We start from the raw sequence: 16,452 nt of genomic DNA on the forward strand, positions 1-16,452 counted from the left end.
GGGGAACTTCATGCAGCAACATGGGATACAACTTGACTTTTCTTTGAGCCGTAATTCCCAATACAGTACTCAGCTTGTATAACCAGGTAACCCTTCCCCAGCTCAGTTTAGAGGAAGGGTCATGAATGTGAGTTCCATGTTAGTACCATTTTGTCCTACTTCAGTGCACTACAGTTGGTTATTGGAGGAATGCAGAGCCAATTTACTCACAAGTTGGTCTTTAGTAGCACGCTGCCCTCCTTAAATTGTTGTCACCAGCTACCATGCATGTGAACAAAAGTGTACCCAGTATGTGTGCACAAAGTGATCTCCAGTGCACTAATGTGTGTAGAAGGGAATAACATAAATGCATCAGTGTGTATGTAAGAGTAGGTGAATATAAAATGCACTGCAAACACAGTATAATTGCATACGTGTGTGTGTGCGCGCGCACATCTGTATGTATTCATGCTTACATCTTATGACTCAGAATGCCTAAGTGGACTGATTCACGGGGACTAGGATGGCAACCTTCGAGAGAGGCGTTAGTTAGATTCTAGTTCTATCAGCCAGCTCAGACTGACTCGCAAATTGCCCTCATATGCAGGATTGGGGTGTGAGGATGCAATTTATACAGCTCTTTAGCACCGCTTAGTGTCTATCTATCCATATAGGTACCTAATGTGCTCATCACTGGAGTTTCTGGGTGCTAATGGTGGTTATAGGAACAGTGATAGTTTCAAGAAAAGTGTACTCAGTCTTGCAGCTGCTGAGTGACGGCACCATTTGCAGCTGATATGAAGAAGGAGAAAAGGAAGAGGGTAGCTGGCTTGCGGGCAGGAAGAAATGACCCCTAATGAAAATGTGAGTGAACACCCTGCTCAGACTGGCTGCTATGCCAAGTCTCTGCCTTGAGGCGTTAGACCCTATTGGCCCAGTCCCTGAATTACAATAGGTGGAGTACTCAAATGCGGCAGCACAAGAAACAGTCAGGCCTCCCTTGACTGGGACAGGATCTCCAGGGTGGGAAACGTTTTAAAAATTGATGTATTTGGAATGGGATTTATTAATCAAGAGGGTAATGCAAGTTCTTCGTTCTGCTTGCCAAGTCATTTTCCTCAGGATTCCCTACAGTGAATAGTTCATGTATTATAAATATTGGTATTAATATTTTTAACATTAATACCTTACACATTTATAGTGGCTTTAATCTTAGAGGCTCCCAAAATGCTTTAGGAACTTTGAACCTGATCTTGCAACTCTTGGTCACGTCAGCAGTCCCTCATCACGTAAGTAGTTCCATTGACTTCAGTGAGAGTACTCACATGTGACAAAGGGGGTTCAGTTTTTGTTGCTCTGCACCTGGTGTAGATACTGTGAATGTCCTGTGAGACCACTCAGATTTGGTAGCATTTTGCACCCACTTCACATTCACTTTGCAATCATGTAAATGACTATAAAATGTGCAGGGCAATGGAGAATCAAGACCTGGGTCCACAAGATTGAACCCTATATTATTCAACAGTTAAAGTTCTGTTGGGATTATTCACTATAAGAGGGATTGGCAACCTTTGTCATGTGGCCCATCAGGGAAATCCGCTGGCAGACTGGGACGGTTTGTTTACCTGCAGCGTCCACAGGTTCGGCCGATCACCGGTCCCACTGGCCGCAGTTCGCTGTTCCAGGCCAATGGAGGCTGCGGGAAGCGGCGGCCAGCACATCCCTCAGCCCGCGCTGCTTCCCGCAGCCCCCATTGGCCTGGAATGGTGTACCACAGCCAGTGGCAGCTGCGATCGGCCAAACCTGCGGACGCTTCAGGTAAACAAACCGCCCCAGCCCGCCAGCGGATTTCCCTGACAGAGCACAAGCCAATGATTGCCGATCCCTGCACTATAACCTCCTGTTTTCACATGTTTATAATTTTCTGAAAAATTCTCCATTTGGGCTAAAATTCTCCATGCCTGAGCTCAATTCAGCTCTAAGGATCAACAAACATTAATTAATCCTCACAACCTCTCTGTGAAGTAAGAGAGCCTCATTCCCATTATACAAGTAGGGAAACTGAGGCCCATAGAGATGAAGTTCTTTGCTCAAGGTCATATAATGAGTCAGTGGAACAGCTCAGAAAAAAAAGCATGTCTTCTAACTCCAAGTCCTGTGCCTTAAACACAGGAACCTCTTTCTCCAAATTAAAGCACTTCGGAAAGAAAGAAAGAAATCCTTGCACCCATAACTGAAATACAGCATACAGCTATCTCTAGAATTAAATTTGTTAACCAATAGTGCACAACAACACAATAGCACACCTGCCAAGACTCATCCATTCGGAATTAATTCCAAAGCATGAAAGATTTTGCTGTGTGTGTTTCAATGTGCCATTTAAAATGTTACTCATCTTATTTTTAAATTTCCCTCACTCATACTGTCCCATTTTGATAGACTTTCAGCAGTTTAGGACATGAAGTGAAGCACAATATTGTCTCCAATTTGGGTGAAAACAATTAACCAAGAAAAGGGAAATTTTCTTTTGTTTTTTGTTTGAGCTTCAGCTGGACGGATCATATGTATCCCCAAAGGGATGGAAGGCTTCATGGTCTGAGAAACATGGGGTTAGGGAGCTGGAAATCAGATATGATAACTCAAAAAAAGAGGATAAAATGCCAAAAATAAAGTTCTGATGAGACTCAGAAATCAAATACCAAAGAGGGGGAATAAAAAGAGAAAAAGGAAAACCCAAGCCAAGAACAGAAACAAACAGCAGATGATCTGACAGGAGGTGCAAAGACAGAGGGAGAACAAGTGATTGCCTCCCAGGAGATGATGACAAAGTGGGGAAAAAAGGAGAAAGAAACTGAAAAAGAAAATCAAGCAAATCAGAACTAGTTGATAAGAGCCCCCAAGGGGCAGTACAGGCAGAAGGGGTGTCACTTACTTTGTCCTTGTCCTGGCAGGTCAGTTTGAGCACACAAAAACAAAAACAAAAACAAAAAAGTGACAAAAATAAAAAAACAGATTTTAGTTGGTCTCAGAGGCAGGAGAAGCATCTACTATAGCATTGAATGGAAATAAGACCAAACCCAATCAAAAACACTTGTCAAAGGTACTAAGTGACCCTGGGCCACAGAGGCTGAGCGGGTCATTAACTAAATTGAAATGATCAAAATGGAACCTCTGCAAAGGAAAATGGCTATTTAAGGTGGATGTCATGGGAAAGTTACTTATCTGCAATGGCTGCTCCTGTTACTCTTTCCTCACATGGGGTCTTGTGCCTAAGTGTTGGACAGGGGATCACAACAGCCCCATAGCAGCACAAAATATTCCAAATCTTCCCATTGCCTCAACAATGGGTGAAGTCATTGGAAGTCCTTCCATTAACTTCAATGGCTTTGGATATGGCCCAACGTCCCCTTAGCCCTCAGTTCCTTTCCCACCAAATGGTTATAGGATAAAAAGTAATCAAGACAAAACAATCATCTTCAAGTCTAGCAGAGAAGGTGGATGAACCTCTACCAGAAACACAACTGTCTGAAAAAAATGACAGGTAAGTAATTTTCACTGCTCTAATAGGTAAGTATTTACAATGACTTTTCCCACTGTCAGAGTCTGAAAAGTTTCAGGGATGTCTCTTTAACTCTATAGGAGTGTACAGTATGGTATGTAATAATACTGCTGCTTTAAGGGTAATTTCTTGAGAGAACACAACACCGGTCATTAAAGGGCTGCAGGAAAATGTCATGGAAACACAGTAGGTCATATCCGACATACACCTCTACCTTGATATAACACTGTCCTCTGGAGCCAAAAAATCTTACCGCATTATAGGTGAAACCGAGTTATATTGAACTTGCTTTGATCCACCGGAGTGTGCAGCCCCACCCCCCTAGAGCACTGCTTTACTGCGTTATATCTGAATTCGTGTTATATCGGGTTGTGTTATATCGAGGTAGTGGTGTATTTAAGAGAAGGGACCATTCTACTGTAAGGGAATAAGATATCAAACAAGCAAAATATAAGAAAACCCCTTCCTGATAGGAAAAAAAACACAGCTCTGGCAAAGCTGGTGGAACTCCGAACTTGGCCATAGGGTAAAGGTACTGATGAGTAATAACACTGGCCAACATTATGCCTCTGTTTGGGAGTCTCTTGCCATCTAGGAATGAGGTCATTAAACAGTTTCAAATGATTGTGTTATTCGCCATTCCCTTCTTCCTTGTGCTGAAGCACAAGTTCCAAGGGCTATGGAAATGCCTTCAGCAAGGTGTGATTGTTACATTCGCCTTGCTCCTCCTATCTGCTCATCCCTCCTGAGCAGAGTTTATCACTGGAGACCTGAGCTACTTCCCCGGTCTGTCTGAGAAATCTCATGTATCTAGATTTACAGCCCATAGGGAGGGTAGAAGCCAGAAGGGATTATCTTTGAGATCAACCCCTTATCCCCCATTTGAAAGTTGCTAATGGTTATACCCTGTGCATCCTCACCAAGGGAAGAAGTACCACGTATCAGAGGAGGCTGAGGGCAAGAAGTTCAGCCTGCCTTCCAACTGTACCCCACAGCAGGAGGTGATGGAGATAAGGTCCCTCACAATAGCGTCCTGTTTAACTCAAGGGGTGATAGTTCAGTGGTTGCTCCTAAGACACTCGTATGTCATCCTTTCTCATCCCGTTATTGCTGATAGCCAAGCCCCCAACCTACCCCAACACGCTCTGGGTACACTCCTGCACGCAGGAAGGAAGCCTTCCAGCTGTCCACCTCCTCCTGGGTCTCACACGCCAACTCCAGCTGCCGATAGTCTTTGTAAACGTTCCTAAAAAGTGAGACATAAGACATGTTACTTCAACCTTCCCCAGATGACAAACCAACCACTTCTCCATCTCTGCCAATGTTCTAAAATCCTTAATGTGTCTGCACATCAGTAACAAAGCAGACTATCCTCTCACTGCCTGCTAATATCCTCATGCCTCCCCTACACCCTATGAAAAGGTGAGAGGGGGAATTAACTCTCCATTATTAACCCTAGCTTTCCTCACTCTAATCCCCCAGCAGACCCCAACCCTGTCCTGAAGAGACCACTCTTGGGAGGTGTGAGAGAAGACTGCCTTTCCAAACACATTCAATGCATTTCTTCACCTGATACTCTGGGCTCATAAATTCTTGGGACTAACTTCATTATCCAACTGAAAGAAACAAGAGGGGTTAAATAGTTGCTGTCTGGCCCTGGCAAATATCCCTGGGGATAGGCAGCCTGTCTAGTTGAAAGCTGGGATCACATTGCACAATGCACTGCAGCAAAGAAAGTAAGTGGCATGATTATAAGAGTTTAGGGAAGGATCCCAGAGTGTTACCTTTTAAAAGGAGTTTCTTTCTAATGACTGTCCAGTCTAAGGAGATGTCCATCCTATCAGGACAACATTCCTGAGAGGCCCCATCTCTCCACTCCCTCGCCTCTGTAACCTGCTATCCCATTCCAGGATGTCCCCAAAATACTGTACAGGGCTGAAGTTAGAGATGTGATTTAAGTCACGTCTAGGAAAGAGCTCAGCATGCTCTGGGGAAAAGACAGCACCTTTGTTCAGTATTGAAGAGAGCAAAGATGTGCTTGCTGGACATGAACCCTTTCTCAATATCCCGCAGCTTCAGGTTATCCACTGGCAGCATGTACTTCTTCTCCTTCTCCTGAAAGAAGAAGATCAGCAACTGGTCACTCACTGCCACTGACCAAATCCTCATCTGGTGAAGGAGTCAGTCAGCTGTGGGCTCCTCAGAGCCTCACTCCCCTATTCCCTCAAAAAGTCAATCAGCAATGGTGCCCTTACTGCTCAATTCCCCTAACCCTTCCAGGAGTCCGCCAGTAAGAGGGCCCTCACAATCCAGTCCCCACAACTTGACTGCCCTATCCCTTCTAGCAGTTATTCAGCAATGGGGCCCTCACAGGGCCGGCGCAACCCATTAGGTGACCTAGGCAGTTGCCTAGGGCGCTACAATTTGGGAGGCGGCGACCACGACGGTATTTCAGCGGCGGGACCTTCCGCTGCCTCTGTGGGGGGCGGCATTTCGGGGCTGGACCTTCCGCTGCCTAGGGCGGCAGAAAAGCTGGCGGCACTCCTGGGCCCTCATAGCCCAATTCCCCCATCCTTTTCAGAAGTCAGTCAGCAAGGAGTCCCTAACAGTCCAGCTCTATCATCATCTCAAGGAGTCGGTCATCAACAGGGTACTCAAAGCCCAATTCCCACAACCCCTCAAAGTGTCAGTCAGCAACTGGGCACTCACAGCACAACTTTTCCATGCTCCCAAGAAGTCAGTCGGCAAGGGACCCCTCACACCTGATTCCTCTATCCCATAAACCAGTCAGTCAGCAACTGAGTTCTCACAGACAAAATCTCCCACGCCCTCAATGAGCCAGTCAGTAATGGGGCCCTCATAGCCCAATTCCCCCATCCTCTCAAGAAGCCAGTCAGCAGTGGGACTCTCACATCCCACTTCCTCCATTCCTTGAACAAGTCAGTCTGCAATGAGGCCCCCACACCCTGATTCCCCCATTTCCCTAAGATGTCAGTCAGTAACAGGATCCTCACAGCCTGATTTCCCCATCCTACAAAACAGTCACCCAGCAAATGGGCCCTCACTCACAGCCCAGTTCCCCATCCCCTCAAGAAGTCAGTCAGCAAGGGATTCCTCACAGTCTAGCCCCCAAAACTCAGCTCCTGCATCTCCGACAGCAATCAATCAGCAAGAGGGTCTTCACAGCCTGACTCCCTCATTCCTTCAAGGAGTCAGTCAGCAAAGGGGCCCTCACAGTCTGGCTCCACCATTCCCTCAAGGAGTCAGTCAGCAACAGCACCACCATAGCCTAGCTACCACAACACCTCAATAAGTCAGACAGCAACTGGGAATTCATATCCCAATTCCCTATTTCCCTTAACGAGTCAGTCAGCACAGCTGTCACAGCCCTGCTCCCCGCAAGGACTCTCAGTCAAATTCCTCATCCATTCAAGAAGTCAGTCAGCAAGGGCTCTCTTACACCCTAGCCCCACAACTTGATTCTCCCATCCCATAAAACAGTCATCAAAAGGAAAGGCCTTCACAGCCTGACTCCCCATCCCCTCAAGGAGTCAGTCAGCAAGAGGGCCCTCACAGTCCAGATTCATCATTGCCTCAAAAAGTCAATCAGCAACAGCAACACTACAGCCTACCTACCACTTCACCTCATTAAGTCAGATAACAACTGGGCACTGTCAGCCCAATTTCCCTATTTCCTTAAGGAGTCAGTCAGTAACAGGGCCTTCACAATTCAGCTCTCCCATCTACTCAAGGAGTCAGTCAATAAGGGGCCCCCACAGCCCAATTCCTCCATCTCCTCAAGAAGGTACTCAGCAACAGGGCCTTCATAGCCCAGTTCTCCCATCGCCTCAAGGACTCAGTCAGCAACAGTACCCACATCACTTCAAGGATTCAGTCAGCAATGGGGCATTCACAAGCCAATTCCCCATCCTCTCAAGGAGTCAGTCAACAACTGAGGACTCACAGCCCAATTCTCCCATGCCCTCACAAGGACTTGGTCAGCAATGGTGCCCTTATAGACTGACTCCCTGATCTCCTTAAGGAGTCAGCCAGCTATAGGGGCCTAACAGCTTATTCAGCCACCATGTTAGGAGTCAGACAGCAATGGGGCCTTCACATCCCAGTTCCCCCATCCCCTCAAGGGAGTCAGTCAGCAACAGGGCTAGAGTGACTACTCATCCCTTATTTTAAGGGACCTTCTCTTATTTCCTTGAACTGCCCCTTAGGGTGACCATCCATCTCTTATTTTAAGACGTATTGAAATGTATTAAAACTGATAATAATGTGATGTGTCATTCCGTATCCTTTATGAAAATATGCTTATGATATGAATATGACATAACTGAGATATACTTTATGCAAGATGGCTCGTGAGATATCATTGGAAAGGTTATGATGTACTGAATGTGATTATCCAATGTGTATGCCTGTGTCATTTCTGTATCTGAAGTTAGGAATATTGACTATGTATCTGTATTTCAACTATGTTACTTTAGGTGATGCCCACTGCTAACACTTCAGGTACAACAATGGAAAAGCTAGAGAGGGCAGATGGCCAATCAGCAAGGACAATGGACTGTGGAAGCTTGGCCTTCCTATGGATGCTCCATATTGCCACTGACTCATGGACACTGTGATACTACAGTGTTAGGTGGTCTTGTCACCTGATACTAAAACATTACCTGGGACTTCTTGTGACTTTCCACTACAAGGGAAGGGGGGGGGGGGGGGTCAAGTTTGGGAAACAAAGGATTCCCAGCTTATGTAAATCCTATTTAAGGGTGGAGAGGAAGGCAAACAGGACTCCTCCTCTCCATGGCCTGTCGGCCCAAGAAGAAAGGGAAAGCAAGGGGGGAGTCCAGACTGAGATGGGGTCCAGTCTGAAAAGGAATATAACTGGAACTCTGAACCACAAAAACTTTGCAAACTGCCTGCAACAACATCTAGGGTGAGAAATACTATTGGTAACCAATTTCTTTAGTGAAACCAGTTTAGTTTGCATGTTTGATTTCATTTGCTTAGTAATCTGCTTTGTTCTGTTTGTTACCCCTTTTACCACTTAAAATCTGCCTTTTATAGTTAATAAAATTAGTTTTGTTTATTATTAAATCCAGTTTCTGTAATTTCTACCTGGGGGACTAAGAAGTGTGCACACCTCTCTCCACATTGAGGGAGGGGAAGAATTTCATAATATATCTGTGGGTCTGCACTCCAAGGGAAGTGGACATCTAAGTGCTGGAGCAAGCCCCTTAAGCTGAGTCTTCCCAGAGCTGATCTGCAGCTGGGTGTGGCCCTGCCTGTGTGTGTGTTAGAAGAAGTTTTAAGAGCCTGGCTCAGCAAGACAGGTTACAGAGGGCCCACACTGGCAGAACAGGTAGACTCAGTGGTATCTCAGTGCATCAAGTGGCTTCACAAGGGGTCCAACTCATCAAAAATAAGTACTATTTTAAACATTAAATTTATACTTATGATAATTACATTGTATACCTGAGGGCAGTAGAAATGTGCATTTGAGAAAAAAAAATACATGATATGTGAAGGGAAATGGTGTTTCCTTACAATGCCCCTTAAGATAAAGCATTGTCCCTTATTTTTCATGTGGTTTTCCCTTATTTCCATCCAACAAAAGTGGTCACCCACACAGCCTGATTCCTGCAGCCCCTCAAGTCAGTCAGGAACTGGGCACTAGTCACAGCCCAATTCCCCCATACCTTCAAGAAGTCAGTCAACAATGGGACCCTCACAGCCCACCTCCTCTACTCCTTCAGTCAGTCAGCAAGGGAGCCCACGCAGCCCTATTCCCCCTGTCCCTCAAGGAGTGAATCAGCACTGGGGCTAGGGTTGCCAACTGTCTAATCACACAAACCCAAACACCCTTGCCCTGCCCCTTGCCCCGCCCTTCTCCGAGGCGCCCCCTCTCTCACTCCATCCCCACACCCTCACTCACTTTCACTAGGCTGGGGCTGAGGTGCAGGAGGGGGTGAAGGGTGCAGGCTTCAGCCCAGTAGCGCTTACCTCAGGCGGCTCCCAGAAGCGACCAGCATGTCTGGCTCATAGGCTTGGCCCACTGCCCCTGCCACAGGTACCGCCCCTGCAGCTTCCACTGGCTGCAGTTCCTGGCCAATGGGAGCTGCAGAGTTGGCGCTCAAAGCAGGGGCAGCGCAAAGAGACCCCCCCTGGCCGTCCCTGCGCCTAGGAGACAGGGACATGCTGGTCGCTTCCGGAGGCTACATGGAGTCAGTGCAGGTAGGGAGCCTGCCTTAGCCATGGTGCGCTGCCAACCAGACAGTTAGAGGCCTATTAAAATCTCCCAGATTGGTTTCAATAGCTACTGGGAGATGGATTCTGATTCCGGGAGACTCCCGGCCAATCTAGGATGGTTGGCAACCCTAACTGGGGCCCCTACCCCTCAATACCTCCATCCCATAAACAAGTCAGTCTGCTCTGGAGTCCTCACAGCCCAGTTTCCCCATCACCTCAGGTTGTCATTCAGGAATGGGACCCACAAAGCCCCATATTCCATCCCCTCAAGGAGTCAGACAGCAACAGGGCTCTCACAGACCAGTTCCCCCATCTCTTCAAGGAGTCAGTCAGCAATGGCACCCACACTGCCTAGCCCCCACATCACCTCAAGAAGTCAGTCAGCAAGGGAGCCCTCACAGTCTGATTCCCCTACCCCATAAGACAATCAATGAGCAATGGCGCCTTGACAGCTGATTCCCCTATCCCCTCCAGGGGCCAGTCAGCACCCAGGCCCTCTCAGTCTGACTCCATCGTCTCTTCAAATAGTGATTGAGCAGGATGCCCACAGCTATAAACTGTCTACCTATCTAATCTGTCTAGGCATTTATATCGCACTCAGTGCGGTATCTGTTCTGTGCACCTTCCCTCAAGTTTGTGTATTCATCACTGAGAGCCTTTCCCAGTGACCACCCATGGTGGCTCCATCCCATTCTGCTCTCTACCATTCATGGCATGTGGCTGTTCTCACCACAGATACCTCGACTCCTGATCTCATTATAGCATACTGCTATCTGCTTGTAAATGCCACCAGCCATCTGAATTGGGGGTTTTATTCTTTGTTAAACCTGAGTTTAAACAAATCAAGTGAGATAAAGTGATGTGGTCATGACTGCAGGTTAAAAAGTCTTATTTTCATTATTAACCTTATTTTCAAGTTTCTGTGGAAAAGCCAATCATTTGACACAAAAGTTGATAGTTTTTCATAAGAATTAATGGAATTTAAACCACCTTCTGTCTTAGAAGATATGACACACCTGATCCATCCTGCTACTTCATCCTACACTATGAAGGGCTCTTGTTAATTTTTAAATAATAGTAGTTACACAAAACACAGAGTGGGGTTCCAGTGGCTCTTCTCTGGTACCAGGAGCCATTGTTGTTGGAGTGGTGTGGGATATTTGAGGGCCAGTTAAAGACCTTTTATACGGAAAATGACTAACAGCCATCATTGAAAATTCAAGCCAGTGTCCTTCTGACTACTCAAAACTCCAGGTGAAATGGGCGGCCGAACAGGTGCGGAAAACCTTAAAAACCGAGGCCTAAATTTTCAAAAGTGATGAATGATTTTGGATGCCTCAATTTTGGGATGTCCAATTTGAGACACCTTTTGGGGAGCTGATTTTCAGAGTGGGAGGGCTAAGAGCTTTCTGATTATCCTTTAAAGTGTCTCCAGTTAAGCAGCTAAAAAACAAGGCACCCAAAATTTAGGCCCCGATTTTTTCAGATTTAAGCTTAATTTTGAAATCTGTATTCAGAGATGGATGAGGTTAGAAATCAGGGGATTTTTTGGCTTTAACCCTAAAAACTGAAGATCAGACTCTCCTCTCTCTTACTCAGGGGAAGATATGGAGTTTTTACTGGAGTTTATCTGGATTTACATCAATGTAACTGAGAGCTGAATTTGGTCAAGGGCCCTACTTGTAAGTGTACAGCTCTAGTCAGGTATTGCTATACCAAAAGTGATCAAGAGAGGGAGCCATTATACCAAACTCCTCACCTCGAAGCAGAGTGCAGATGTCTAAGGGTATGTCTACACTACGGGATTAATCCGAATTTATATAATTCGGATTTGAAAAACAGGTTGTATAAAGTCGAAATGTATGCGGCCACACTAAGCACATTAATTCGGTGGTGTGCGTCCAAGTACCGGGGCTAGCGTCGATTTCTGCACCGTTGCACTGTGGGTAGCTATCCCATAGCTATCCCATAGTTCCCGCAGTCTCCCGCGCCCATTGGGATTGTGGGTTAAGGTCCCAGTGCCTGATGGGACAAAAAACATCGTCCCTACTCCAATAGAAATGTATTATGTATGTAACCGTTCCCCTCGTGTATGGGTTCTGGTGTGTACGTCATGCTCGCCTCGGCTGGAAACATGGAGAAATGTGATCCCTCACAGGGGAAAAGGGAATAGAAAAGGCAGGCAGGCTGCTAGCAGAGATCCCAAAATCTAACTGGAAAACACAAGGGCAGAGAAGCAACTGTAGATAGTGATGCTGCTGACACATTTCATAGGCAGATGGAATCAAAGCCCAAAGAAGATGATCTGACCATTATAATGGCCCTATAGGTCTTAGTCAGCTATCTCACGAAGTCCCAGGGCTCCGGGGATGATTTAAAGGGTCTGGGGCTCCGGTAGCCACTAGCGCCGGAGCCTGCCGGAGCCCTGGGGCAGCGGGGCTCCGGCGGCGATTTAAAGGGTCCAGGGCTGCAGCAGCCGCTACCGCCCCGGCCCTTAAAATAGCCACCGAAGCACCGCCACCGCTACCCCAGGGCTCCGGCAGCAGGGCTCCAGGGATGATTTAAAGGGCCTGGGGTGGTAGCGGCAGCTGGAGCCCCGGGCCCTTTAAATCACCCTCGGGGCTCCCAGGCACTTCTGCAGCTGGTAGCTCTGGGGGTGATTTAAAGGGCCTCTGCAGCTGGTAGCTCTGGGGGTGATTTAAAGGGCCCAGGGCTCCCAGCTACTGCTACCACAGCCCCAGCCCCGAGCCCTTTAAATCCTGATTTAAAGCGCCCCAGGGATTTAAAGGCCCTGCCTCTTCTGATAGAGGCCACGCCTCTTCCGATTGAGGCCCCGCCCCTTCATAAGGACTCCAGAGTACCAGTAAGTCCTTTAAGTTACTTTCACCCCTGTAGATGATGGTGTATGTGTGTCTTCACCCTGTACCCATTTTGTTTCCATCAAGGCCTTAGAGTTCTTCCCCTTCATCACATAGGTATTGCTTCTGTAATCTTCTAGCCTCTTCATGCTGTCACTTCCCACACCATTGCACTAGTGCCAGGATTTGCACTCAACAGTTTGATCTCCATTACACCAAGGTAAATCTAGAGTGTATTCAATGGTGTTAGGACCAAAACCTTGACCCACTACAGCTAATGGGAATTTGTCGTTGACATTAATGTGATCAGGATTTAGCACTTTCTCCAGATTTACACCAGTGAAACTGAGGTCAGATTTTGGACCCTTGACTCTAATGTGCACTAGGAGTCATACACACATGTAAGGATTTATACTCCCAGCAGGGCCGGCTCTAGGCACCAGCAAACAAGCTGGTGCTTGGGGCGGCACATTTTTAGGGACGGCATGGCCGGCGCCAGAATGCCACCCCTGCCGCTCCTAAAAATGTGCCCCGGCTGCCCTAGCTCACCTCCACTGCTGCCGCTCGCGCACCGCTGCTCGCCCTCCCTCCCAGGCTCTCAAACCTGGGAGGGAGGGCAAGATCCCAAGCGGCCGCAGCGCTCAAAACAGCTGATTCGCGCGCTGCTGCTCCCCCTCCCTCCCAGGCTCTCAAACCTGGGAGGGAGGGGGAGATCCCGAGCGGCCGCGGCGCGCGAAACAGCTGATTCGCGTGCCGCTGCTCACCCTCCCTCTCAGGTTTGAGAGCCTGGGAGGGAGGGGGAGACTCCGAGTGGCTGCGGTGCGTGCGCCGCTTCTCCCCTTCCCTCCCTCCTAGGCTTGAGAGCCTGGGGGGAGGAGGCAGGGCTGGGGATTTGGGGAAGGGGCGGAGTTGAGGCGGGGCCGGGGTAAGAAAAAAACGGGGGGCAGGGGGGCGGCCAAAATTGTTTTTGGTTGGGGCGGCAAAAATCCTAGAGCCGGCCCTGACTCCCAGTCTCTAAGTGCAGTAGGAGCCAATACATTAGCACCAGGCTTCACTCTCTTAAACTCAGAAGACAGTGAATTCCATCATATAAAATGCTAGTGCCAGGTTCCCAGGTTCTGGGGGCACTGCATCTATGCTCTGGAGCAATATTCAAACCAACATCCTCGAGGAGCAATTAGACCCAAATTGCTGCTCACTAGTGTAGGATTTTTCAGCTTTGAGGGTAATGAGAACCATACAAGAGCTAGAGCACTAGTGCCAGGAGGTAAATCCCCAGGCTCTGGATTGCAGCATGATGCACACACACACATTCAGCCAGTGCTGCTCTGACCCGCCATCTCACCACACCGACACCCCATTCTCTCCAAAGTCCTAGCTCCACTCTTTCCATCTTCTCGGTTTTCACCCCAGCCTGTTTTATATCAATACTCTGACTTCATTTCCTGATTGTAGAGACAGGAAAGAGTGTAACGAGCTGCCGAGGGCTGAGCCGTTTAAAGCTTTGGCTGAGCCCTCTGCCCATATGTTAGCAATCAGGGAGTGTGTGGTGGCTGAGACATCCCAAGAGCAATGCAGCCAAAAGTGGGGGGGCGGAGGGAAGGGCTCTCCTTCCAGTCTGACAGACGCAGGCAAAAATCAGAGAGGGAGGACTAGGTGCCAGTACACCCTGGGATGGGGGAGGTGGCTTTGTTGAGCATGGTTCAAAGATCTTGGCTTGATCCCAAAAGGCCTGTGTTGCTCATCAAACATCTCATTTTGCGGCAAGGCAGACAGAGGATCATAGCGGAGGAGAGGCTGCCGTCTCAGCAGCAGAATATCTATCCCATGAAACATATACATAGCCAAGGAATTATGCTGCAGCAGGCAAGGGGGAGGAGGTAACATGGTGGGTTGCAGGAAGCAGGACACTAAAGTGCAAATATAGGGAGAGAAGGGGTATTGGGGTGACCGGGTCTAATCAGGCCTGGTTAGTCTCACACCTTTTAAAGGACCATCATTCCTAACTATAATCACAGTGCTTGCCTGGAGGACCCTGAATGCAGCAGAACCAGTGTGGTCCACTTGCACAGGGGGAGGATAAGGAGAGTCTATGCAGGAGGCCTACACCCCAGGTACACAGTAAAGCACAGCTCCATAAGGGTTGGGGGGAGGCACTGCCACAGAAAAGAGACTTGTGGGTGTAGTAAGATGAGGCCCTGAAACATAAGCTCTTGTGTCAGAGGCCCAGTCTGAGGCCTGAAGCCTGAACCAAAGTACTTCCAGGCATTGCTAAGCAAAAGGCAGAGGCAGGTCTCACTCACAGAAGTTGGCGAGAAGAGGGTTGTTAGAAGCAGGTGCATTCACATGTAAGTGCTAACAAGAGGAACTTGTGCCAAGATGGCACCTGGACATCCCGATACACGGACACTCCACAGACATAACAAGGAACAGGCAGGTGCATCTTAAAGACAGGACAGCATGATGGATAGATCTGTTTGTCTGAAACAACATGATCAAAGGAGGAGACAGCACCCTAATGAGCCATGGGGGTGTACTTCAATATGTCAGTAGGGATGAGTAATCTGTCCTGTAACTGTATAAAAGTAGGTCCCGGAATGCGCATCTTTGTCTGGCCTAGGGGACAGTAGAAAGTCCCGCCACTGACTGAGCCGGTCCATTGCCAGGGGGCACAAATTCGTAGTATGTCTTGTAGAGTCTACGGGAAACTATTATTGTGCTTCGTTTGACAATAAACCTGGCTCAGGTTCCTTCGTACCTTACTAGAGTCTGTGGTCATTGGGGGTTCTCTCGGGGTCTGCTGTGTCAGCTATCTGCGCAGAACTGGGCAGCACACAGAGGGAACACGCACGCAGCCGACTGTTATCATCGAACAAGAGCAGAGCATCACACCGGTAGCTACTGACAACAGGGGGCAGCGTGGACACATGGATCCCCTAGCCATTAACCCCTAGTCATGGAGGGCAAAGCATAGTGTTTGGGGGAAGGACTGAGACTAGTGTAGCTCTGTGGCCTGAGAAGAGGCACCCTAAATAGCCTGTTACTCTGGCTCTGTATTGGGGCCAGTGTATTTTAGACGGTCGTGGTTTGCATTGTTAACTGAATGTGCATTGTTCTTCTCTGGGCCTTCATCCCCAAATACATTTTAAACAGCCAGGTAAAAATATAGCATAGCTGGATTGGAATGAGGGCTCCTGGTTTGTTCGCAGGCTATTTCCTCTGCCCAGCCGGTCTCTCTGTGCAGAAAGGGTTGGTGTTTTATATACTGGATACACATGAAGCTGAAGCTGATGGGGAAGCCCACACATACATCCACAGGAGGAATTTGGCTCTTGGAGTGCTAGGTGATAATTGACAGAACTATCAGACCTCACCATAATTAACTAGGACAACCCAAGATAAGCTGAAGCTATTATGACAAGTAAAACTTTGTGCACAGAGAGTCCAAGTGTATGTGCTCTGATTTATGGCTCTTGTGAAATTAAAAAAATACCAACTGAACCAAATGCTACTATTAATGCTAATGTACTTTGCTTTTCTCTGGTGCCAGTGGTGTGTTGGAGGAGTCTTGAGACCATTGTTAAAATCCCACCACCAAACTGACAGGAGGGTTGTGGTGCTCTCCTTGTCTCAGGCAGTCAGCCCCAACCTAGATGGGGTCAAATCATCCCTGACAAAAACAAATGATTTTTTGGGCCTCATCAAATTATTTTGGAACGGTAAAGTCTTCACTTCTGTAATAGACCAAATTGTACCAGGAATTCAGTAATTTCAAAAATATTTACAGTGGAGGAT

At 47.8% G+C, this 16,452-nt stretch overlaps 1 protein-coding gene across 19 annotated transcripts in view; it reads right to left on the reverse strand.

Annotated features, from left to right (window-relative positions):
- The window catches only part of DNM1 (dynamin 1), a 109,977-nt gene that overhangs the window by 18,133 nt on the left and 75,392 nt on the right, over positions 1 to 16,452 (reverse strand). For 15 of the 19 annotated variants that reach the window (XR_010593556.1, XR_010593551.1, XR_010593554.1 and 12 more), the window contains 3 exons: positions 5,544 to 5,653; positions 4,673 to 4,784; positions 2,912 to 2,923 (listed from right to left, as the gene is read on the reverse strand). Coding sequence is in view for 11 of the 19 variants with exons in the window: in XM_024106120.3 (XP_023961888.1) it covers positions 2,912 to 2,923; positions 4,673 to 4,784; positions 5,544 to 5,653 (234 nt within the window). In the remaining 8 variants the exon portion in view is untranslated. Of the gene's footprint in view, positions 1 to 2,911; positions 2,924 to 4,672; positions 4,785 to 5,542; positions 5,654 to 16,452 lie in introns of those variants that run through there. The other 4 variants (XM_024106124.3, XM_024106123.3, XM_042854208.2 and 1 more) reach the window with 2 other exon arrangements.

This window comes from Chrysemys picta, chromosome 18 (genome assembly GCF_011386835.1).
Source record: "Chrysemys picta bellii isolate R12L10 chromosome 18, ASM1138683v2, whole genome shotgun sequence".
In the NCBI taxonomy this organism is placed as follows: Eukaryota; Metazoa; Chordata; order Testudines; family Emydidae; genus Chrysemys; species Chrysemys picta.